Source organism: Leopardus geoffroyi, chromosome B1, assembly GCF_018350155.1.
Source record: "Leopardus geoffroyi isolate Oge1 chromosome B1, O.geoffroyi_Oge1_pat1.0, whole genome shotgun sequence".
NCBI classification, from domain to species: domain Eukaryota; kingdom Metazoa; phylum Chordata; class Mammalia; order Carnivora; family Felidae; genus Leopardus; species Leopardus geoffroyi.
This window is the reverse complement of record NC_059327.1, coordinates 32,306,621-32,330,484: the sequence shown is the minus strand read 5'-3', so window position 1 is coordinate 32,330,484 and position 23,864 is coordinate 32,306,621. Positions and strand designations below refer to the sequence as shown.

Here is a 23,864-nt window from a genome sequence, read left to right as displayed (position 1 = left end):
GATGAGCTCAGCCTTTTTCACCATGAGAATGCTTTGCTGTGTCCCCTCCCCCACCCCGACTAGAGCCCAGCCAGAAAAGCACAAAGGCCAAAGAGTCTCCAGTTGTCGGACAATCGGCTGACGCCATTTCATGGTTCTTCACCTCCTCAGTCAACACCCTTGAGCCCGCCTCCACTCACTCCTAAAGCTACCAGGACCCTAAGTAAGTTTTATATAGAGATAGATAGAGAGATGTAGCCGTATCCTTTATATCTGTTTTAGTAGGAAATAGAGTATGTTTATGGATCTGGGCAATTTGTAGCCAGAACAGCCACTGTTCTGTATATGAGATTATTATAAAGTTGATTCATTCCGTGGTGGGTGGTATAGTACAGTCAAGAGTTTGAGAAGGAGTGTTTGGGTTGTTGGGACTCGTTAACCTTCTCTGTATAGTGACCCAGAAGGTCTCACTACTCCTTTTCCGATTGTGAAGGTATAAATGAGATAGAGTCAGATGGGGACCAGACAGGAAGCAAGTAACTTACAAACTATTGGGTCGATATGCCTGTACTTTGTATAGGAAAGGATCCCCCAAAAGGACAAGAAATAGACCTGTTCTATATACCATTTACAGTCAGGCCTGGGGAATCAGCAATAACACAGTGCCTGAGAAGAATGACAAGGTATCCTTGGTAAAAAGAATGGAGGAATAAATCATTGTGCCCCATGGGACATAATAGTCAATCAAGAGTTAGAGATAAGTAGGTTAAGGTTTCCTGGAGGAAATGGATATTGCACCGTTCAAATGATAAAACTAAGACAGTTCAGTTCAATTTAACCAATATTTATCGACCAGTTACTTTGTGACATTTTTTCCTAAGCCCTTGGGAAATATCAGAGAATAGAGTAACACCATAAGTTCTAGAAAATGTCTTTTATCTCCAGCGTAATAGTAAAAACCCTGAACAAAAAAATGGGATTTTTACTTCAGAACTTCGTGTGAAGCCTTCTGGTGAGTAAACGGTGCTACATTTGTCATGTATGGGGCAAGAGATCTTTTCCATTCTGGCCACAGAAACCATAGCCTATGATCTTAGCAATTCGATTGACCAGGTTGAGGTGGTAAAATGGCAAGCAGAGGTTCTATAAGATGCCTTGATGAGTTCTTCTCTCTGCCTTCATCGACTTGTATCATTTCTAGGCTCGCCATCTTTGCAGACAGATGGGCTGATGACTACTGGTGTCCCGCCTCCCCCTCCCCCCAAAAGCAAGCCCTATGAGAGCGGCCAGAGGAACTCCACAGAGGTAGGGAACACCGGCCGGCCCTGGGGTCAGAGAACACCACTCATGGGAATGCAGGGTCGGTTTTCCAAGCTTTTTACTGGGCAGGTTTCCCAGAGATGTGTCACTCTCATCAACTCTTGATTCATTCCTGAAACCATAAAAACAGGGGAGTTTGCAGTGGGAAGTAATGAAATCCAAGTAGACTTTTTCATCAGACTGAAGGTAGAGGTTTTCTCTGTACGTCACTGTGGGCACAGGCGAGTGACCCAAGACGTGAGTTCTGGCTCACATTTGAAGAGTTTACTCCTTCTGAGTGAACGGAATGACCTCTGATGAGTTTCCTTTGTTCATTCAACAAATATTTATTGAGCACCTACCGTAGGTGTGCCAAGAGCCCTAGTATTGGGGACATCACATTTTGGTGAATATCTGATAACTCAGAGAGGACAAGGGAGGATAAATCAGTCTTCTTTCCCTTCTTGCCTGTGTAGACAAACTCAGATCAGTTAGAAGCTAAAGCACAATGTCAGAAATGTGGCGGAGAAGGCAGGTTAGGAAAAAAGGGAAGACTCATTTGGTTCTTGTTGTGTCTGTTCCCTCAGATTGCTCCCCCACTGCCCATCAGAAGAGAAGCCAAAGTCCCACCCCCACCACCTCCAAAAACTCGGAAATCTGGCTTGCTTTCTTCTGAGCCTGGATCCCAATAAGGATCTTGTCCCCTCTCTCTCTCTGGAACTCCTGAACACCTTGAACACCTGATGCCTGAGAGGTGAAACTGTCCTCACTCCCTGGGGCCCCTTGCTGACCACCTTTCCTGATCCGGGGTCAGGTTCACCAGCTCCGAACTGGTTGGTCTTCGAAAGGCTTCTCTTTGACAGAAGCCTAAGGCCACGCCGCCTCTCCATTCCACGTGGAATTCTAAAACTGGCCGTGTCCTGTGTGTCTCTCAAAAGAGAGATCTCCCTCACCACTAGTAAACTCAGCCTCCAATGCAGAGCCACTGAGGCCTACAGAAGCCTGGATAAGTTCTTCTGTGGGGATGGCGGAGCACCCCAGGAACCTACTCTTTGGAAGGATTTCTTGCGTCGCTTCTGAAAAGCTATGCTTGAGACTTCGTTTATCTCACGTGGGCACATCGTGTCCCCAGTGACATGGGAAGAGACCCACCTCAAGTACTTCAGTAGCCGAAATAATCCTATCTTTCTGATGTCTGCTGTGTCTCCTTTGAGGAAAAGAATGTCTTTGTAATGAAGATTGGCTACCTTCAAGTGTGGATAGTGATCATTGTTGAAAAAACAGGGACTCCACTGTGAGGTCTGAGCTCCTGCACCACCGACCCCCCCCCCCCCCCCCCGTCCCCGCCACGTGTGGCACGGGAAAGCTGCCCCCACCCCCTCCCAGGAGCCCCTCATGCTCCCGACTAACGGCCCTCAGCACAAGGCAGTAACTCCTTCCCGCTACAGACTCACTTGAAGCTCTTTCTTTTGCACAGTTTCTTGTCCTGGTATCTCCTTTGAGCTCAAATCACGGGACAGAAGGGCCTTAGAAGCCCCAGGTTCAACAGCTTCCCTTCCAGGTCCCATTTGGATGGCTCAGCAGCCCCTCTCCGCAACCTGATTTTACCCTGGAGAATACAGTGCAATATCTCCCTTTGATTATTTATTCCTCGTGATTGTGGAATTAATTCGATTACATGTCTATGGTACTAATGTCAGTGCTCCTTTGCGAAGAAGAAAATGGGGTGATTTCGATGGTCCAATATTCCATACGCACACATCAACAACCACACAAGGCGAAAGGCGTTTTGAGCCAGAAGGGCCTTCAAGGTCATACAGACAACCCCCTCGTGTTGTCGAAAAGGAAATTGAGGCTCAACACAGAAAGTCTGACTACACATGCTCACTAATAACCCAGCTTGCTAATTGAGGCTCTCTCCCCAGATAGCGCCTGGATCGAGAAGACGGCCCTGCCAAACTCCATGATGATAGCTATCCCTAGTTGGAACAACAGTGGAAATGTCCCAGATATTTCTATCCTACTTGGGTGTTGATGACAAAGTGGAAAACTTGGGGTGGGTCCCCGAGGTCAGCCTCTAGGGAAACTCACCAGACCCCTTCCACAACCAGGCCCCATCCCCTTCCCCGCCGCGGTAGAGAGAGGAGAGAGAGATTTCACCTCCGGGATTTGCTTGCCTGCCTCTCTGTGGGCCTGTTTCCACGCCACCCCTCTGAGGAGAGACCTACTAATTCTTCACAGAGTCAGGAACGTGTAAACCTTCTGCGACGTGGCCAGCCTCACTCAGGCAGTTAGCATAAGTGCGCATTTAAAAGAGGTGAGGAAAAGGTCGTGCTTCACCCCTACTCAGGAGAGCCTATCCGGGGGTCAGATAGAACCTGGGCTTTGGAAGGACACCATCTCATTTCACACCATCCCAACTATGTCGTCCATTAACTTGGAGACTCCCTCCAAGTGTTTGAAGTCCTCTGAGCCTTCATTTCTTTTACCTGTCGAAACAGGGATAACACCACACAGGTGAGGTTCCCTTTGAGGACGACCCTGTGACGCAGTAGGTGCGACATGGCCCTTTCTTATCTCTCCTGGCCCCGAGTAAGATCTGGAATTCGCCACCAGCGAACAGCACGTATATTTTTTTCCCCCAACGTAATTGGGAACGTGAGTGCCAATGAGCTGTGCGCATACGGCCCCTTTTGCAAAGATGGCGCCTTTTGGAGTAATTATTTATGACTCAAGAAGAAGCGGTAATAAGAACCGGGAAGGATATTAGTGGAAGGCACGCAGGAGAACAAAGAGAAGGAATGGAAAGGTTATACTGGGCTTCTGTGGAGCCCAGAGCAGCTTCTGAGATGTTGCCTCGCAGACTGGCTAGCGGGGACCTGTAGGCCTCACTCACCGTATTTTTCAAGCTGCCTTTGAAAAGAGAAAGATGTAAACTGGGTCACAAAAAAAATCCCAAGCCCCAAGCAGGTCCTTTCAGAGTAGCGCAAGCGAGTTCTGCGGTGTGGTTTTTGATTGAGGAGGCTGGGGAAATCCCACACACCAGTGCCCTTTTTTAATACAGTCTGTCTTTCCATATGATTCCCCTTCCACATTAATGGAAATGCTGGGTCTCTGCTGCCTGAATAGAAAGGATTCTAGGTAATGAAGTGAATCACAGATTACAGGGAACATTGGAAGTTTTATCTCCTTTGGGAAACCGTTGGGTCAGAAAAAGTCACGTCGGACAAAAGATCATAAATGATGTCTGTCCTACAAAAGAAATGCCGTACGATTACCTTACATATAGGAGAGATGAGGGGCTGGGAATAAAAGGCGGAAGAGCTGGACTTTATTTTCCTTGATAAGAACCCTGCAGTATTGAGCGACATTGGAAGTACCCCCCCTCCCCCCCAACCGTCACAACCTTTGTGGATATTAGTTTATGGGGGTTTTTTTCAATCCCTTCTTTTCTCTCGGTTCTGGTGACTTGTCTTCCTTTGAGTTTGTTTTTCTCTTTCGAGAATTGAAAACTATTATTCAACATTTATTAATCTTTCACTGAATGCCCAATGCCATACGAAACCCTTGGGCAGTGGCAATTCGCTGTGTTCAATGGGGACAGCCTGGTATACAGCCTGTGTCGTACCGTGGGGTTGGCAAGACGGTGGGATTAGAGGAAAGCGAAACCTTAAATAAGGCTGCTGGGTCACGGGCCCCTCCCTCCTCCGCCTTCACACCTGGATTCCAGAATTGGTGTCATTTTTTTCCCATCAGGGAGACCCATGAAAAATGCCACCACCCCACACATCCCTGAGACAAATGAGATAAAGCAGGATCCGAGGTAGCAGTCTACCTTTGTTAACGTTTTCCAAGCTTCGGGAACCTTCCCCTTCCCCCAGCGCCCAGATTATGGGGTGATTTCTTCCTTTAAAATCGAGACATGACTTAACGTACGTATGGTCACATACCCAGATCTCAGGGGTACAGATGGACGAAACTTTAAATAGGTGTATACCGTGTCGCCACCTCTCAGATCCAGACCCAGACCACATCCAGCACCCCAGAGTGTCCCCTCGTGTCCGTGCTGTCCTGCAAAAGGCATCTGGAAGGCCTTTGACATTTGTCCCTTCCTTCCTCTCGCTTCTCGGATATAATGAAAAAAGCAGGGAAACTGCCCCCCATCAACACAAAACAGGACAGAAAAGACCACGTATCTTTTGACAAGTCAATTTGTAGTCAGTTCCTGGGCCCCAATTTCTTCATGTAAAACAAAGATACTTATTTGAGGCTGCGTGATTTTTAGAATCCTTTCGGCTCTAGCTTTCTTCGATTCTAAGTGAACGAGAAAGAGAGAGAACCTAAAGGAAACGAACGACGTTTCTGTACAACAGCTTTTAGGTCCGTGCACCATTGACCAAGTGGGATTTTAAAATTGGTTGGAAAAGGTAAGTTCCTCTTTGGGTGGGTTGAGAGTGGAACCACCAGTTTTAATCTACAAAAGGAAAAAGATAGTTTTCCTCTTAAGTTGATGATTTCAGGCTGATTCTTACAGTCCAGCCAAAGCCGGTCTCCCACATATGCTGCCTAAACTCCTCTAGTAGTCCAGTTTTGTGAGTTGTTCATGCAAACTTTGTCAAAGGCTCTGTTGCCAGGATTTTATAAACTAGTTGGTTTTCAAACATGGCCCGTTAGGGAGATGTGCATTGAAGTAGCAAAATTTTGTTCAGATTTGCTGTTATTTATTTTTTAAATTAAAAACGGAAATGTATTTTGAAGTTTATTGTGTTTAGTTTGTTATTGCCTTTATGTTAAAGAAACAAAATCATTCCTGGGCTTTTCTTTATTGACACCTCCTTCGCGACACATCACACCCAGTCCCTCTGGGCGCCTTTCGTTACGAGTCTACTGTTTAGACTCGTGCTGTGGGGTCATGGAGTCATCTTTGCCTGGAAGCCATAAAACCTGCAGACCATTTGGTTCTCCCCCCTCCATCCATCCCTTTGCCATTGGAGCTGATGGCTTCTGACAACAATTCGTTTATAAGATGGGTTCTGTTTCTTCATTCATTGGCTTGCAGAGTTGAAGGGAAGTAAAAGGAGTAGCTAATATCTTACTAGGGAAGGATAGGACCCAATTCTGAAACTGGATTGAACGTTAGTATCACCTAAGAAGAGGCTGTACCGCAGAGCAATTAAATCAATTTCCAAGAGAGGGGAGTATGACCCAGGCGCCATATTCCTTTAAAATCTCCCCCTGCTGGGGCGCCTGGGGAGCTCAGTAGGTTAAGCGTCCGACTCCTGATTTCAGCTCAGGTCATGATCTCCTGGTTTGTGAGTTCGAGGCCCTCACTGGGCTCTGTGCTGAGAGCACAGCACCTGCTTGGGATTCTCTGTCTCCCTCCTTCCTCCTCCCCTGCTTGTGCTCTGTCTCCCTCTCAAAATAACTAAACTTTAAAAAATAAATCAATAAAATCTCCCCCATGTTATTCCAGCATTAGGTCAAGGCTGAACACCACTAACGTAGAGAAAACAACAACTTGAAAAAAAAATCGGTGTCCAAAATGGATGTTCATTGCTTCGACTCCCTGCTGGTGGTGGGTCACGTTGGAGAGAGGGGGGCAACCACACTTCAGTTAGAATAGCCACCCTGTTTTAAGTCCTGGGCTTATGCCTAAGATTTTTTTTTTTAAGAAAATGTCTCAGAACTTTTAACCATTTGCCATCTAGTGCGTTTTAGAGCAATAACGCTCCACTGTGTACATAAGCAGCCGTGGCATGTTCAATATGCAAATGGTTTGGACCCCCCAAGACTGAATCACCAAGCCTGGGAAATCTTTTTGGGTGTAGGGTCTCCAGAGAGAAATATTACTTTAAGGGCACCTGGGTGGCTCCATCAGACGTCTGACTCTTTGTTCCAGCACAGGACATGATCGCGTGATTTGTGGGATCGAGCCCCTGCATCGGCGGACTCTGTGCTGACAGCATGGAGAATGTTTGGGATTCTCTCTCTCTCACTCTCTCTCTCTCTCTGCCCCTCCCTGCTCCCAGGCTTGCTCTCTCTCTCTCTCAAAACAAACAAAAAAATCTTTAGAGCATTGTCCACTGTCAAAATTTATAGGGGTGCCTGGGTGGCTCAGTGGTTGAGCATCCAACTTGAGCTCATGGAGGCCACTGCGGTTTGTGAGTTCGAGCCCCAGGTCGGGCTTTGTGCTGACAGCTCAGAGCCTGGAGCCTGCTTCAGATTCTGTGTCTCCCTTTCTCTCTGGCCCTCCCTTGCTCACACTCTGTCTTTCTCTCTCGAAGATAAACACTTTTAAAAAATTATAAATGCTCTTGTCTCATGCCGTGATTGCTGGCTTTTTCCCAGTTATTGTCGGAAGACTAAACCCTTGGCGAAAATGGCTAATCTTCAAGCCGCTCCTTTTGGTAAACACTTAAAGCCCTATCTGTTTGAGAACTTCTCTCGTTAAAGAGAGCGTTTGGTATGGTTCCCCACTCTTCATTTGGGAAGGCTTCTTTTGGAAGCAGCATTGATGAGGTCGTGGGTTGTTCAGATCCAGGAAGATGTTTAAAATGTTCATAAAGAGGTCATCTTTGCTCTCCTCGTCCCTAGGCATTGGGCCATTTGAGAACCAAATACCCAACATGTTCAGGGGAGTCACAAGCCACCGAGCTCATGAGCATCTTTGTAACCCATTCAGGGAAGCCCACAGCTGCCCGCAAAGAAATTGCCCAAAGACAAGCCTTGGCAAAGAAAAGCCGAGACTCCAAACAGGATGTAAAAACGAAGGGGCAGGGCGCCTGGGTGGCACAGTGGGTGAAGTATCTGGCTCTTAATTTCGCCTCGGTCGTGATTTCCAGGCTCCTAGCTGACAGGGCGGAGCCTGCTTGAGAATCTCTTTCTCCTTCCGGCTGCCCCTCCCCCTCCCCCAAAGTGACCTCGTTGCCCTGTTTGTGTTTCTTTTTTTTTTTTCCAGTGTGTTAACTAAAGATTGCAAATGGTACTGCTTTTATTAACAAAAATAATGATTTTACTGTTAACAAAAATAATGTAACAAAAATAGCGATGAAAAAAAATGTGTGCCAGTCTCTGAGTGATTGGCAGACGGAAGCTTCTCATCCTGCCTTGTATGTATCGGTGAGTCAAATGATGCAGTTTTGACTTTTGTGCCGTAAAGTAGGTTGTGGACCCACATCTCTGCCTAATTTTATTAAAGTGGGAGGAGGGAGGTTCTCTGATCCAGATTTAGAGATTCCTCACATGGAGATATTTGGGCAATCTGGCATTGGGCAGATCTGTATCAAAAAGGGAGGGTTTTCGGGGCCCCTGGGTGGCTCAGTCGGTTGAGCCTCTGACTTCGGCTCAGGTCGTGATCTCGCAGTGAGTTCGAGCCCCATGTCAGGCTCTGTGCTGACAGCTCAGAGCCTGGAGCGTGCTCCAGATTCTGTGTCTCCCTCTCTCTCTCTGCCTCTCCCCTGCTCGTGCTCTCTCTGTCTCTCTCTAAAGTAAATAAACATTAAAAAAAATTTTTTTTTGAAGAAGGGAGGGTTTTTCCCCCCATGGATTGCTTCTGACTCCAGTTCAAATTCCTTAACACGGGCCCTTTTTTGAGGTGGGGTGGGGGGGGGGCAGGGAGAGGAGGGGAAAGGCACCTTGATTGAAAGAAGGAAAGGACCTTGATCGTGGCCATGTGAATGTGGGCACAGTTTGCTGCTGTGCCACCAGGTGGTTTATCGGAAAGTTAAGGTTTTCAAATGGTCTCATAATCACTTGGAAGTTACGAGGATAATTGAGAACTGGTATCAGTGTCTGGGGCTCCTGGAAAACTGGTCCCCAGTAAACCAAGTAGATACACGAGCCCCAGGAACCTGTTTCAGCTGCAATGAACAAAATAACCAATTAACAAAAGAGGTGCTAGCTCTCAAGTTCAATACCATCAGCTGTTCATCGTGGTGCAATAGGGGAGCCCTGCCCGTGCAACCCCGACAGAACTGAGTAAATCCCTCAAACCCTGGTTTCCTCCCTTTCGAGGGAAGATGCTATACTCCGTAGCATTTCTCACGAGCGATCCCCAAAAGGTAACGACAGATGAACACGATTATTTTTAGACCTGGGTCCCAAGCCTGGGCCTGCACCGCTCGCCGTGGTGAACACATGGAGGCCACGTGCAGCCAGAAGGAGCCCGGGACTAGGAGCCCATCAGGGCCTCCTTTCTCTCGAAGCCTCTCTCCAGTTCCACTTGACTTTCAAAGGGATTGGAGACAGCCGGGGAAGGGAGCTGCTTTCCACGTGGGAGGAAGCCTTGGTTGAGGCCTCACTTCCACAGAGTATGGTCAAAAATAAAGCTACAGGGGCGCCTGGGTGGCGCAGTCGGTTAAGCGTCCGACTTCAGCCAGGTCACGATCTCGCGGTCCGGGAGTTCGAGCCCCGCGTCAGGCTCTGGGCTGGCAGCTCCGGAGCCTGGAGCCTGTTTCCGGTTCTGTGTCTCCCTCTCTCTCTGCCCCTCCCCCGTTCATGCTCTGTCTCTCTCTGTCCCAAAAATAAAATAAACGTTGAAAAAAAAATAAATAAATAAAGCTACAATACCAGAGAAGATTGTTGCTGAGTCGGATGTGGGGGCCCGGACCCATAGGTGACTGCTCTTGGGGCAGGGTGGTGGCGGAGGGGAGCCATGGGCTTCCTTTAGTCAACAATAATGTCCACTTGGTGTTACCTCGTGTCTCCTCTGCCCCAGACTCAGAGTTCTCCCCTTTGTGGGCCTACAGGGTCCCTCCCCCACCAGAGTTCTGCACTAGACGTAACAGTTATGCCACTTTATTCATAACACAGCACTTCCTGGTGAAATATGCAAATTTAGCATAAGCGTATCTGAAATTCACACAATTGATAGACGTTAAACGGGTCACAAATTGCAATGTCAGAATTATACTTGTGTTGACAATCCTTTTGACTCAGTGGGTTTAAATCTTCTTCTGCCCAGTTTCCTCTTCAGTCAGACTTTCCTGAAAAATATGTGAGCAACCAATATACCGAGGTTGATTTTACTAGCTGAATTCCATTATGCTTTTGACATTTTAATTTCTAAAATACCGATATACAAAGAAGAGACCCGTTTATTTATTTAAAGAAAATTTTTTTTAATGTTTATTTTTCAGAGAGAGAGAGAGACGGAGACAGAGTGTGAGCCAAGGAGGGTCAGAGAGAGAGGGAGACACAGAATCCGAAGCAGGCTCCAGGCTCTGGGCTGTCAGCACGGAGCCCGACGGGGGGCTTGAACCCACAAACTGTGAGATCATGACCTGAGCCAAAGTTGGACGCTTAACTGACTGAGCCACCCTGGCGCCCCGAGACCCATTTATTTTTGTGCACTAGCAAGTGTTAGATAACAGATCGTGTGTTTTTAAGTTTTTTAATAAACCTAAAATCTACATTAATAGTTGAAGGATAGGATGTGAAAGAGATGAAAGAAAGATCTGATCTCCATTTGCTATTAACCTAGCTTTTGTCTCAATTCCTTCTAACGTCGTGCTTGGGAAATATCACTGCTTACTATTTTGTGTGGCAGGTCGGAGTAGAAAGAAAAAGCAAATAAAGATGTCTGTCTGCATTTTTTTTCTTTGAACTGTGGGTGTGGAAGTTGAGGTCAACGGAGAAAAAGAAAACTATAGCTTATCTTCATATATGATTTATTCAGGCTTTCCCTGCTCCTGGGCATAACTGGTAACTACTTGGAATGCCCCTAAGTGCTGCAGATACGCGGACTGCGGAGCTCAGAGATCACCAACAGTGAGTTCAAGGTTCAATTTCTATATTCAGTTCTCTGTATACTTGTGTTTGGTTATGAAAAACCTGCATTAAGTTAGTAGATTCCCATTTTTGGTGGGAATGTGGAGGTTGTTATAATCCAGTCAGAAAACTAGAAATCAAGGCTGCCGGGGTGATTCAGTCAGTTGAGCGTTCGACTCTTGATTTCGGCTCGGGTCATGATTCCAGGGTCTGGGATCGAGCCCTGAGTCAGGCTCTGTGCTCACTGTGGAGCCTGCTTAAGATTTTCACTCTCTTTCTCCCTCTGCCCCCTCCTGGACTCATGCTTGCTCTCACTCGCTCGCCCTCGAAAGTAAAACACACGCGCACACACACACACACACACAAAACCAATTGGAAATCAAATATGTGGTTCTGAATTATAAATTTACTAGTTTGGAATTTTTTTTATTCCAAAAGGAAAAAAATCAACGAGAGCACCATTTTTGATTTCCTCATTTTTCCAGAGCAAAACTATGTCATACCAAGAACATTGGTGAAGAATTAAGGAATCTGGTGGAGAGGTGTGGATTGGCCTAGATTAGAATAGTCTGGGGAAGGGGGGCTGATGAATAGTACTTGAAGAACCGACATATAACAGTGGGAAGAAATTTGTCAGTCATCCCAAAGGCCAGAACCAAGATGAGATCGAGGTTACAGAGAGATTTCAGTGTAAGGGGAAAAAGAAGGTTCTAGCCGTTGGTACTGAAAGATGGCGTCACAAAATGGTGGGACCCTACCCCGGGAGGAATTCACGCAGTCAGGAAGGTAGGCCTATGGAGGCTGAGAGCTGGTTGTCCTGTGTGGACAGCCTGAGAGGCGGTACCAAGGAGTCGCTCACCTCTAAGGCCCCATGTCATCACCACTGTAACTCACCAGAACTCCTCGCAGGTCCTTGAGGGGAGAACGGGGCTGGTGGATGGTGCATTCGAAGCGCGGACGTTCTGCGGGTTGATCAACCTCTTTGGCTATCTGAGGAAAAAGAAGGAGATTCTTGCTGATGGAGATAAAGAAATGGAATGGTGTTTCCCACTTCTACCAAAGATTGTGCGTGGAAAGTGAGGCCAAGAGGATTATCTAAGAAGATAGATGCTCCATCAGGCAATTGAATGGATGGGGGGGCAGTGGTTCTGGAGGTAATGGCCGTAATGAGGAGAGAATATTTTCTCCTGAGAGATGATGAGAATGAAGTACTTTGAACCTCCTGAGGGGATGGTATACAAAAAGTCTAGGAGCTTCGAGATGTGAATAGGGTGATTTTTAGTTTCTAGTTTTAACTAAATATGTCGCAGTTAAATAAGATTTACTTCACATATAATCTGTGGAGAGGAGACTTCAGATTGCACTGTCTTAAGTGTCCCGGCCCCGAATTGCTGGGACAATTAATTTGTCATCCGGTCATGATGTTGAGGCTTCTGAGTCTGAGCCCCACCTTGGGCTCCATACTGACAGTGTGGAGCCTGCTTGGGATTCTCAATCTCTCTCTCTCGCTCTCTCGCTCTCGCTCTCTCTCTCTGTGCCCTTTCCCCATTCTCTTTCTCTCCCCACCCCCCTCAAAATAAATACACAAACTTAAAAGACAAAAATAGAGGGGCACCTGTGTGGCTCAGTTGGTTAAGCGTCCGACTTCGGCTCAGGTCCTGATCTCACGGCCTGTGATTTTGAGCCCCCATCAGGCTCTGTGCTGACCGCCAGGAGCCTGGAGCCCGCTTCGGATTCTGTGTCTCCCTCTCTCTCTGCCCCTCCCCCACTTGTGTTCTGTCTCTCTATCTCAAAAATAAATAGAACATTAAGAAAATAAATAAAATGTCTGTGTCTTCTACACATTAAAAAAAGAAATAAAAATAAAAGAAATAATAGCGACTTCCTTTTATTAGCCCACTTTCATTTTGGGGCTTAGTCAACTAACATCTAAGGCCTCTCTCATGTGACCATGACCCCAGGAAGTCTCATTTCATAGATAAAAAACCAAGTGCCCTATGTTAGTGCTGGTACTAATACTGACATCTAATTTACATGAAATCAAATCCAGCATATTCTCCAGTATATATTTTGTGTCCCTGAGCTTGCTAACCGCTCCCCTCTATCCAGCAGCCTCCAAGTTCTTTGCTTAAATGCCCATTTCAGTAAAAAGAAATGATAGGGCACGCACGCTTGGTGAGGATACTGATTTGCAAGTTACAAAGATGTACCACTGGGGCGCCTGGGCGGCTCAGTTGCTTTAGCGTCCGACTTCGGCTCAGGTCATGATCTCACGGTTTGAGGGTTCGAGCCCCCGCGTCGGGCTCTGTGCTGACAGCTCAGAGCCTGGAGCCTGCTTCGGATCCTGGGTCTCCCTCTCTCTCTGACCCTCCCCCTGTTCATGCTCTGTCTCTCTCTGTCTCAAAAATAAATTAACATTAAAAAAAATTCTTTTTTAAACGTACCACTGACCTCATATCATAGATACTTTTAAAAGATGACATTTTGTTTTATTTATTTATTTCAAGATGACATTTTAAAAAAAGCAGAGGTTCTAAGATTTTCTTTCCAAATCCCAAGGAATCCTCTTGCTCTAGAGACCTTGGACCCGTCGCATTGTTTTGAATTCCTTTGGCCATTCTGGACGCTCTGAACGCGGCACGCTCCTTCACAGGTGTTGCCGTGTTCTCTTGGAGTTGTTCCCCCTCTCTGTTTCCTTGGTCCCTGTCTGAACTGTGAGCGGGAATGGGCCTGGCGGTTGGCAGTGCCTCATCTCCCCGGGGACGCCTAGGGCAGGTGGAGCCCAGGCTAGCCCTGTGGGGGCACACGTCTCAGTTTTGAAGATGAAAGCGACTTACCTCTTGGAAAGCATCAATCAGATTCTCAGTACTTCTCTTCCCCCCAGGGCGCAGGCCGTAGGACCAGTGTTGGCTGGAGCAGCCAAGCACGCATAAGGTCAGCAGAAGAAATCCGGCGACAAGTTTTGGAATCGCCTCCATTCTGAGGAACACGATGCAACAGTCAGAGGAGCCCCAGACTGGGTTCAGCAAGAAGTAAAGACCTCTTTGGTGAGCAGTCTGATGTTTGTATGCTAGCCCCGCGGAAGATAGAAATAGCTGTCGTTTTCACCCAAGGACACTGACAAACACACCCGCCCCCCCCCCCACCCCCCTTGCTCGCCTTCAGGATTTCCTAGCCACCTGCGATAAAGGCCGGACTTTGAACTTACATGCTCCGCGCTTTTCAGTACAAAGCTCGTCTCTTTTTATTTTTAGTATTTATTTGGTTATCCAAACCCCCTGATTCCTTCCCTTATCAAGTTCACCTTTTTGCTTTAAGATTCCCTGCCCCCGCTCAACTGATTAGTTTCCAGCTAACTGTTATCAGTTGCTGAGAGAAAGAGAACTGGGCCATCTGCTTGGAAAGGTAGCTTCTGCTAGGAGTCTCTGGCTAATATAAAGTTGTATGACATTCAGTGGTTATGCTGTGGCACTAATTACATTTTGCTGAGTATCCTCCACACTCAAGTGTGGGCTGGACCATCTGTGAGCGCGGGAGAGAGCTCGACACCTTTCAAAGCACCGAGTCCCAGACCAGATGCCTCCGTGGCCAAGGCGGGCTCGAATTAGCTAGTGACATGACGAATTCTCACAAAGCCTTCACGTTAATGTTCATCTGATGGGAAAAAGGCTAAAGACGAAATCGAATACGGGTCCGTGAGTTGTTATTAATTCCCCAAAGGCTGCATCGCTGTGGCCAGGGGTGACAAGGACCATGAAGGTCAAGGTTTCTTTGGATGCTATGCACCTGGACTTTGCCCGTTGGGTACAAAATGCCCTATAGAGAGACAAAAGTGTGCAGGCTAAAACACATGCTAGAAATACAAAGCGTCTTACCTGTTTGAGGACCAAGAGCCAAAAGAATCCCGAGCTTCTCTTCGAGTTAGTGGAGTTCTGTGATTTTTTCATTGTCTTAGCTTCCTTTTTATATGAAACTTTTCCAGGACTGAAATCTTTCCTGCTGGCAAATTATACCCCACATGGACTATGGGTTTTGTTTTGTTTTTTTTTAATAGTGATTTTTGTTTTAATCCTCCCAGAAGGCCCTTTAATAGTGTATGTAATTGGAACACCCACTGGTGTGTCTGTTCAATTTACTTAAATCTTGGCCATTAAAACCTCAGCCAGGACTTTTGTACTGAGGCCACAATTCACAGATTAAAATCAAGCTAGGTTGGATTCCCTTGAGGAAACAGACCTATCCAGAGTTCCAGGAAAACAGCTGCTGTACCTTAAGTGATGTTAAAGGCTCACATAAAAGCTTTCACAAAGGAAGCCCTGTAATCATTTTAGAAAGGAGTTTAAGTCAGGATGCCTGGGAGCTGGTCTCCGCCCTTTGGTTCTTCATTTGTAAGAGGAGCTGATTTATAAATAATAAGAAGGGATTATTGGCACCCTACCTATACCCATATACGATCCTGAAGAAGATAATGGGGGTTTGAAAATTTCCCAGTCTCCTACCCACCAGGTTCCTTCCTTGACTTACCTTGAAAGCCTGCTGATAGCATCAGAAAGTTGAGAAACACTGTCGTTAGAATATACTAAGCCTAAAACCACCTAGAACCTACTTGGGGCCACAGTGTGACTCATTTTAGTAGATACAGAGTTAAAATAGGCAAGTCACTGTGCTAAAGGCAGTGGGAACACAAAGGTCAGAAACATACTAAACGTACGGGCACATGCGTAAGACCAGCCTCCCCTAGGACAACAGTCCCAGCAGGTGGATATCATTATCCAAACTTTACAGATAGGTGTTCCAAGCCAGGGGGGTACCCTGGGGATGTTTTATTTACACAGTATAAGCATTTACAAAAGCAAAGAGAGAACCATTACTCTTTATTACTTTTATTTGAATACATGATTGTCTTCCCCTAATTTACCCCTTGGGTTGTAATTCATAACGGTCAAGGATCCCATCTCGTCTAAACTTCTGTTAAATCCCTAGCATTAGTCAGCCTTTGATAAATTTGAATGAATGACTAAAAAGTAAGGGCCTTTTTTTTTTTTTAAACGTGTTTTACAGCGTATTTTTTTTTTTTTCAACGTTTATTTATTTTTGGGACAGAGAGAGACAGAGCATGAACAGGGGAGGGGCAGAGAGAGAGGGAGACACAGAATCGGAAACAGGCTCCAGGCTCCGAGCCATCAGCCCAGAGCCCGACGCGGGGCTCGAACTCACGGACCGCGAGATCATGACCTGGCTGAAGTCGGACGCTTAACCGACTGCGCCACCCAGGCGCCCCAAAAGTAAGGGCCTTTAAACAAAGTTGGGCTTAACGCTTCCTCTATTTCTGCATCAAAGTTATGTTTTATCTGACATAGAATTAAACCTTCATATACAATTGTCTATAAGGCCTATTACATTAGCTAAACAGTAAAATGGTTAAGAATAACTAGATATTTGTTCATTTTAGAGCCGGGATTGGCAGTTTTCTCCTCTGGTAAACCAATCAGTCATCGCCCAAGGGTAAATTAGGGGAAGACAATCATGTATTCATGATACTCTTCCAGAAGAATCACATTTGCAAGGATGTCAGTATAAAGAGCCGTGCTCTCCTGCCCAGAGAAGCTCTTTACCCAGCCATTTCTGTGGAGGTTGTCAGAGTCTCATGATAGGCTAGAGAAGGAGATAAGCTTTTAAGTACAATTGCAAACAGTGAACAATCTCAGAAAAAAAAAAAAAAATAATGTGATTTAACTTATTTTCATTATTTCATTAGACACTGAGTAATTTAAGTGCCATTCTGACATGAGAGAGTAATCTCATCTCACTAAAATACAAAGGTAATGAGAGGCTCTTTTTCAACAAGAGCTCATTATGTTTGAACGGCACTTAGATTGCCCAGTTGACAATTTGCTAAAAGAAGTGTGCTTCTCAGTGTTGCGCCAGCAGATGTGGTCTTGGGGCAGGACCAAGGAAACGGGAGTGAAGACTCCTGACCTTTAGGGTCATGTTAATCACTTAGCTTTGGTTAAGCATCAGTGGCTTTCTTGTACGTTATTTCTATCAGTCGGTATTTTTGGAAACAGGTTTTGAAATTTTTAGATGAACACAGTGGCATGGTCTATGAATTTATTCAATATGCGCGATGCCAAATCTGCATCTCCTTAGATCACATAGATCTGAAGGGCAAAGGCCAAATTTATTTTCTGCAGTACCAAGGAAGAGATTGAATATGCAGTTAATGGAATTGTGATGTTTAGGGACACACTTTGAATCTTTTCTCTTTTTTTTTAATTTATTTTTGAAGGAGAAAGAGAGTGTGTGGGGCGTGGGGAGGGGGGGGAGGCAGAGAGAGAGGGAGACACAGAATCTGAAGCAGGCTCCAGGCTCTGAGCTGTCAGCACAGAGCCCAGAGCCCGACGTGGGGCTTGAACTCACAAACCGCGAGATCATGACCTGAGCTAGTCAGAGGCTTAACCAACTGAGCCACCCAGGTGCCCCTGGAATCTTTTCATAGTTCCAAGGATAGATCCATTCATCATGAAGCTTAATTTAGTAAACTGGGTTTAAGTATTGGATTTCATAGTTGTCAGAAATTTTTTCTCAATTTAGAAACTTCTAGGTCTTAAAAGATGTGGCTTTAGGGGCGCCTGGGTGGCTCAGTCGGTTGAGTGTCCGACTTCGGCTCAGGTCATGATCTCGTGGTCCATGAGTTCGAGTCCTGCGTCGGGCTCTGTGCTGACAGCTCAGAGCCTGGAGCCTGTTTCCAATTGTGTCTCCCTCTCTCTCTGACCTTCCCCTGTTCATGCTGTCTCAAAAATAAACGTTAAAAAGAAAAAAAAAAGTATATGGCTTTAGAGGGAAAATGGTTTCATTTTCAACCTTAAAAGAAACACCTAAAAATTATTGAAATGCCACAGTAATGACTTAGCAATCTTGATGAGTGACAGACGCAAGCCTCTTTTGCCCTAATGTAAAATCTCAGCAGGAAGGGTCCGTGGTGAACTCCTGCTGACATATTTAAAGGTTGTGAAAGGCTTTCAGAGAATTAATCCTTGCATAAGGTGCTTTATGCAGAAAATAACCACTTTTCTTTGTAGAGGTGGACCTTTTTAATTTTAAAGATAATACCTCCTTGGAAATTCAATAAAATTCTAGGGCTTTTCATTAAACATGATTTGAAGTTGACATGGGGGTAGATTTATAGTATAAACCACCCGTTCATAAAATGAGCAACTGGAGAAAATATTCCATGCCTTGATTTGATAGTAAATCACTGTCGTAAGAAAGTGAATTTACACTATTTCCTACTAAAATTTCTTTGAAACCGTAGTTGAATTAGATATTACAGCATAATACATATGGCTCTAAATAATTAAAGGAGTACTGAATTTTATCAGTATGCAAAATCTGATTTAGATTTTCTAGTCCCCCACCCCCAATTGTATTTTTACCTGTGTACAGACAAGTTCCATCACTAGGTTTAGAAGTTGTACTCTTTTGAAACTCCTGCCTCAAAATTCTCTCTCCTACGAGTCAGGTGAGAATGTTTTGGGGACAATGTACTCAACCAACCTAATAAGTCTAACTTGTAACGTTCATCAGCTAAAGAGTAACACAAATGAACCATTGGAAGTCTTGTAATTGAACCTGTGTTGTTAGCATGGCAGATTTTAAAAAAGAGGGTCATAAAAAAAACCATGCTTAAAGGGGTAAATTTGCATGAATGGCACTTTCAGACTAATCCATTATAAGCGTTGTGTTGGATTTCCTTCTCCACCCAGACCCTCGGGGCTGGTCATCAACTTAATGCTGAAGAAATGTAAGTGAAATATGGTCAAGAGTCGATTTTCAAAAGTACAACTAGAAACTCCTTTTCAACATTTCACATCGTTTATTAATGCAGTATACATTAGATCCAAAATCTGCAGTTTCTAAGCATACCATGTTTAGACCTTTCAGATTCTTCTGCATTTTTAGGTTTATGTCTACAGAGGTACCCTTAAGTGGATGAACAAACACATTCTATAATTATTGAAAATATAGTACAGAGTGAAATGATTTAAATATAATTTAGGCACATATTGATTATGAAAATAGATATCTCTCAATACAATACTTCTCTGTCTTGGTAAAAATAATAAAGCAAAGAAAATAATTCATTTCTGAAATTGCTTTCCCTCACCTGTAAAGGTGCGAGCTCTCACTACGCATATGCACCCTTTACCGTTAAGGAAAGCTTTGCATACGTATATATAGAAGAATAAGCTACGTAAATATTGAACACGCGTCATTCTCCCAAAGGAGACAAAGTCGTTTTTACTGATTCATTGCTTCAAACTGATGAGTCTGTAGAATTCAGAACCTATTTGGCCACAGCTTATATCCCTGCTCTTGGGGTAGACATAAGGACAACGGGTTATTGGTAAGGAAGTACAGGTCCTGTCTCTGCTATTGCAGAGAGAAGGACTCAAGAAAAGCAGGCTAGAATTTGAACTAAATCAGAAAGAAGTAAAAGAACCACAGGTGCTGACTCATTGGTATTACATCTCGGACCAGTCCAACGCCTTTATTTTTGTGGAAGTTTTTTGGTGGCTATCATCAAATTGCCAATTTAAAATCGCTTCCCTTCCCCTTGTAGGGTTTTAACGGCATTCTGTTGATTTCCAAAAGATGACCGTGGACTGGGATTTAATGCCTATTTCTAAGCTGGCCCTGTTGAAACTATTTAGCATTTGAATTAAATTACTATTGACAATGCACCTTGGTTTTTTGGTTCTGACATATACTTCCTATGCTTCTTTTGACTGTACAGGAGAAAACAAGGCTAGTAGTGTAAATTGATAAAATCGCCTGGTTCGGCGTTGAGTGGAACTTGCTTAGAATGAAATTCTAAGGATGCTCATTTAAAAGTTGTAGCGACAGGTAAATTCTTTGTCCATCTGGAGAGTTCCACCTTAACTTGAGCTGACATTGAGGTCTTTTCTTTCACTCAGTCTCAATCAGTAAGAACCGAGGATTTAATTTAGCTACTGTTTTGTTCTAAAAAATAAACGTTACAAGAACCTGAAAAGAGAGCCTTGGGGAATCTGATCTCACCATATTCATATGGCATGACAGGTATGTAGAGTAGGGGAGGCATCACTAAAGCTATTAATAAACCTGAACCTTTTCGAAATTTTCGTAGTTTAACAATTTAAATATCCATACTGTATCTAGAGATTCAATAAATATAATTGCATATGTTGTGCTTTTCATAAATTAAAATCCTAGAATACATTTCAAACCAAGAGGGTATTTCCACATCATGCCTATTTAAAAGCAAATATAACAGATCCTCTTTCTGGTCATAAAACCAGCCAAATCCCCCTAACTCCGCTCAAAAGGCAGCAAGCTACTCTAGCTTCTCTACATCTATTAAATGAGTGCTTCTCTGTTAAAATCAGAATGTGGAAAAAAGTCACTTTTTTCCTTTATGCACCGTTGAGAACAAGCATAATCCTCTAAATGGGTTTTTGTTTGTTTGTTTTTTATTCCCTTACAGTGTTACTTCTTCTAGACAACTGAATGGGTGGAGAAAAAAAAAAAAGTGAGAAGGACAACATTTTTCATCTTGGGCATCTTCCTCCGGCCCTGAAATTCTCATCTGACACTCTGTGACATATGTAGTGGGGTCAGCATCTCTTCAAATATAGCTCCCTTCACGTTGGAACCTCTCAGGTTGGCTTCTTGAAGATCGCACCCAGACAGGTCGCAATTCTGCAAGACAAAAACAATATTCATGAAACTAAGATTCCTGGGGCACGTGAGGAAAATGTTGCAACGTCATGAAACCCTGTTATTTCTGGAAGACTGCCGTGTTAGAAAAAAGTCAGATTTTCTTCTATAGCTGGAGTTGTTTTCTCTGGGTGAGCGGTCAGGCTGACAAGTCACAAATACTGACAAACAGAGGTTAAAGAGGAAGTGTGTCTCTTCTGTTCCCATCTTTTAGAATCGGTCATTTAAAACCCAGAATGGACTCCAACGTAATAAATATTATCTATGCAAATTTACCACAATCTGAGGACAACAAAAGGCAGGGCAGGTAAGCACTATTAAAAAAAAAAACCTAAAAACCTGAGGGGCACCTGGGTGGCTCAGTCAGTTAAGCGTCCGACTTCAGCTTGGGTCATGATCTCACGGCTCGTGGGTTTGAACCCCGTGTTGGGCTCCGTGCTGACAGCTCAGTGCCTGGAACCTGCTTCAGATTCTGTGTCTCTCGCTCTCTCTGCCCCTCCCCTGCTCCTGCTCTGTCCCTCAAAAATAAATAGATGTTTAAAAAATTTAAAAAGAAAACAACTGAGAGAAAGAGATCTTACTTACTAATTACATTATAATAGGTTTTTCCATTCGCCAACTCGAACATTTTTATAGCAGGGAACTGCTTTTTTTTTTAAAACCCCAAATTATGTGCACAGTTCAATGAGTTTTAACAAATGTATATACAACAGTGTAACTACCACCACAATTGGAAGCTGCTTTTAAATTTCTCTTGAGATCACAGAGTGGCAGATGAGACAGATCGTGGGTAAGTCCTTGGGGATGGTGGGTGACTGCACATAACCTTTTAGGACAGAATGTCACCAGCTGCCCTTCAAACAGTCAACCTGACTAGTCTGCATTCAGTTGCCATCAGGAAGACTTCTGGTGTTTACCTACATGGTAACTAAAACCAAGGGGAAAAAAAATCATCATTTTTGGTGACAGTACCAAAGAATAAAAAATTAAGGAACTGTGCTTATAATAGGCTTCTATTTTTGGCCTTGGGCAGGTTCTTTTTGCCTTTAAGTTTAATGGGGCCTGCCACTCTACTGCTAAGATCTGTCAAGAGAACAAAGCAGAAACATTAAAAGGGAAAAATCAATGACAAGCCAAATTTTGACCCACTCTTCTCTCCAATCCGATCTATGCCAGGTTTTCCTGGATAATAAGGCTGTGCTGTTCAATATGATGGCAACAGCCACCTGTGGCTACTTATATTTAAATGAATTAAAATTAAGTAAAATTTAAAAATCCGTTTCTCAGTTACACTGGCCATATTTCAAGTGCTCAACGGCCACAGCGCCTGGTGGCGACTGTCCCGATCAGATTTAAATTTTTTTTTTTTTTTTCAACGCTTATTTATTTTTGGGACAGAGAGAGACAGAGCATGAACGGGGGAGGGGCAGAGAGAGAGGGAGACACAGAATCGGAAACAGGCTCCAGGCTCTGAGCCATCAGCCCAGAGCCCGACGCGGGGCTCGAACTCACGGACCGCGAGATCGTGACCTGGCTGAAGTCGGACGCTTCACCGACTGCGCCACCCAGGCGCCCCTATCCCGAACAGATTTAGAACGCGTCCAGCATTGCAAAAAGTGCTGTGGGACAGCACCAAGAGACCTATCTTGGCAGCCTTTGAGCCTGCCAGCTACATTTGCGAATCAAGACAACGTATATAATTCTGATGAAAAAGACGTGCAAAGTTAAAAGCTCAAATCGTGATTCAAAAAGAACACGATTCCAATTTAGAATAGGCTCTCTCTTAACCTGATTTCAAACCTGGATATCTTTGACATTTCTCGAACAGTTAAAAAGATAATCTGGCCCCATTTAATTCTGTCTGGACTTAAAACTGAAGAAAAACACAATTAAATTCGATTAGTAAAGCAGTCATCAAACTCATCTACTTGAAGGAGACCCAAGGAACAGAGGACAAATGAAATCGGCTTCGACCGACTGTCAGATGAATCTTTCAATCTGAAACTGGGACCCATGGCCCGTGTGACTGAATCCTGCTCTGGGAGGCACGTCTGCTGAAACAAGCAATCGACAGGAGAACACCGCTCCGGCCGTGCGGGCGTGCTCCCTGGCAGTTTTTACCAGCCAATGACTTTGTTGGTGACCTCGATACATTTTGCAGGACAGGCTCAGTAACTGTAGATTACCAAACGCTCTTCAGACATTGGTGACTCACCTCTAAATCCGTTCCTGCCAGAGTTGCGCCTCGGAGGTTACAGTTCTTCAACTTCGCATTTTTTAAGGTAGCAACTCTCAGGTTAATTCCTGTCATTTGACTTCCTTCCATATCCACACCTTTCAGATTAGCACCTACAGTGAATATATTTTGATAGCAGTTGAACTTCAAAGTATTTATAGTCCTCTCCCTTCAAAAAACCGCAGGTTTAGTTTACTTAATGGAGGTGAATGACAGGCTCTTTAACTTTTGGAAAAGGACTCCGTGAACCATAAATCTCAGTCTCTCAACCAACTTACACATATAAAGCGTTCACTGTTAACAATCTGTTTGCTTGTTCTATGAATTAAGAATGTTTTAGTCTATATTTTTGAGGGAAGAATTCAATTCGGTCTTAAGATAATTAGCACTTTTATAATATGCTTCTGTGAGTTTATGATAAGGAAGGTAAGTCCCCTGTATTCTAAACATACAAATAAATGAAGTGACCAGTTCACTGACACAACAGAGCAATAAGAAATTCATAAATAAAACATTAATCTAAAAATGACAGAAACTGCCTAGCTTTGTGCAAACTGAAATTCATTTTAGTCACTGTAAGCATATACTGTTTAATTTCAAAGTTCGAGATGTTGACATTTAATTCTCCAACTGAAGCCTTATTCAATAGTAGAGGCTGGATTTCCCCTAACTTCTTGCCTAGCACATGACTGAGACCAAGTATGATGGCAGAAGAAATCTACCCCCCCGTAGTGGTCATGATTTTTCCGTAACAATTATTTTGTTGGGCTTTTTACTTTGTGATATGTTCTCACCTTAGAAAATGTAATTATAGATAGCATCT

The 23,864-nt window shown here is 44.4% G+C and overlaps 3 protein-coding genes across 5 annotated transcripts in view; 1 reads left to right on the top strand and 2 right to left on the bottom strand.

The window, feature by feature from the left end:
- Positions 1 to 6,035, top strand: part of DOCK5 (dedicator of cytokinesis 5) — a 227,698-nt gene extending 221,663 nt beyond the window's left edge. For both annotated transcript variants that reach the window (XM_045456779.1, XM_045456777.1), the window contains 3 exons: positions 64 to 202; positions 1,181 to 1,284; positions 1,866 to 6,035. In XM_045456779.1, coding sequence (XP_045312735.1) covers positions 64 to 202; positions 1,181 to 1,284; positions 1,866 to 1,970 — 348 coding nt within the window. In that variant the 3' untranslated portion in view covers positions 1,971 to 6,035. The remainder of the gene's footprint in view (positions 1 to 63; positions 203 to 1,180; positions 1,285 to 1,865) is intronic.
- Positions 6,036 to 10,058: 4,023 nt separating this feature from the next.
- On the bottom strand, positions 10,059 to 14,399 carry GNRH1 (gonadotropin releasing hormone 1). Of its 2 annotated transcripts, none has more exons than XM_045456776.1 (4): positions 14,351 to 14,399; positions 13,884 to 14,025; positions 11,941 to 12,036; positions 10,059 to 10,262 (listed from the first exon to the last, which is right to left on the bottom strand). In XM_045456776.1, the coding sequence occupies exons 2-4, from the start codon at positions 14,022 to 14,024 to the stop codon at positions 10,221 to 10,223; spliced, it is 279 nt and encodes a 92-aa protein (XP_045312732.1). In that variant the 5' UTR covers position 14,025; positions 14,351 to 14,399; the 3' UTR covers positions 10,059 to 10,220. The 2 variants fall into 2 exon arrangements, with proteins under 2 accessions (XP_045312732.1, XP_045312731.1); XM_045456775.1 differs by lacking the exon at positions 14,351 to 14,399 and adding an exon at positions 14,255 to 14,331.
- Positions 14,400 to 18,902: 4,503 nt separating this feature from the next.
- The window catches only part of KCTD9 (potassium channel tetramerization domain containing 9), a 37,464-nt gene continuing 32,502 nt past the window's right edge, over positions 18,903 to 23,864 (bottom strand). Inside the window, exons 11-12 of the mRNA XM_045456773.1 lie at positions 23,021 to 23,154; positions 18,903 to 20,787 (exon numbers count right to left, since the gene is read on the bottom strand). Of these exons, the coding sequence (XP_045312729.1) occupies positions 20,671 to 20,787; positions 23,021 to 23,154 (251 nt within the window). The 3' untranslated portion in view covers positions 18,903 to 20,670. The remainder of the gene's footprint in view (positions 20,788 to 23,020; positions 23,155 to 23,864) is intronic.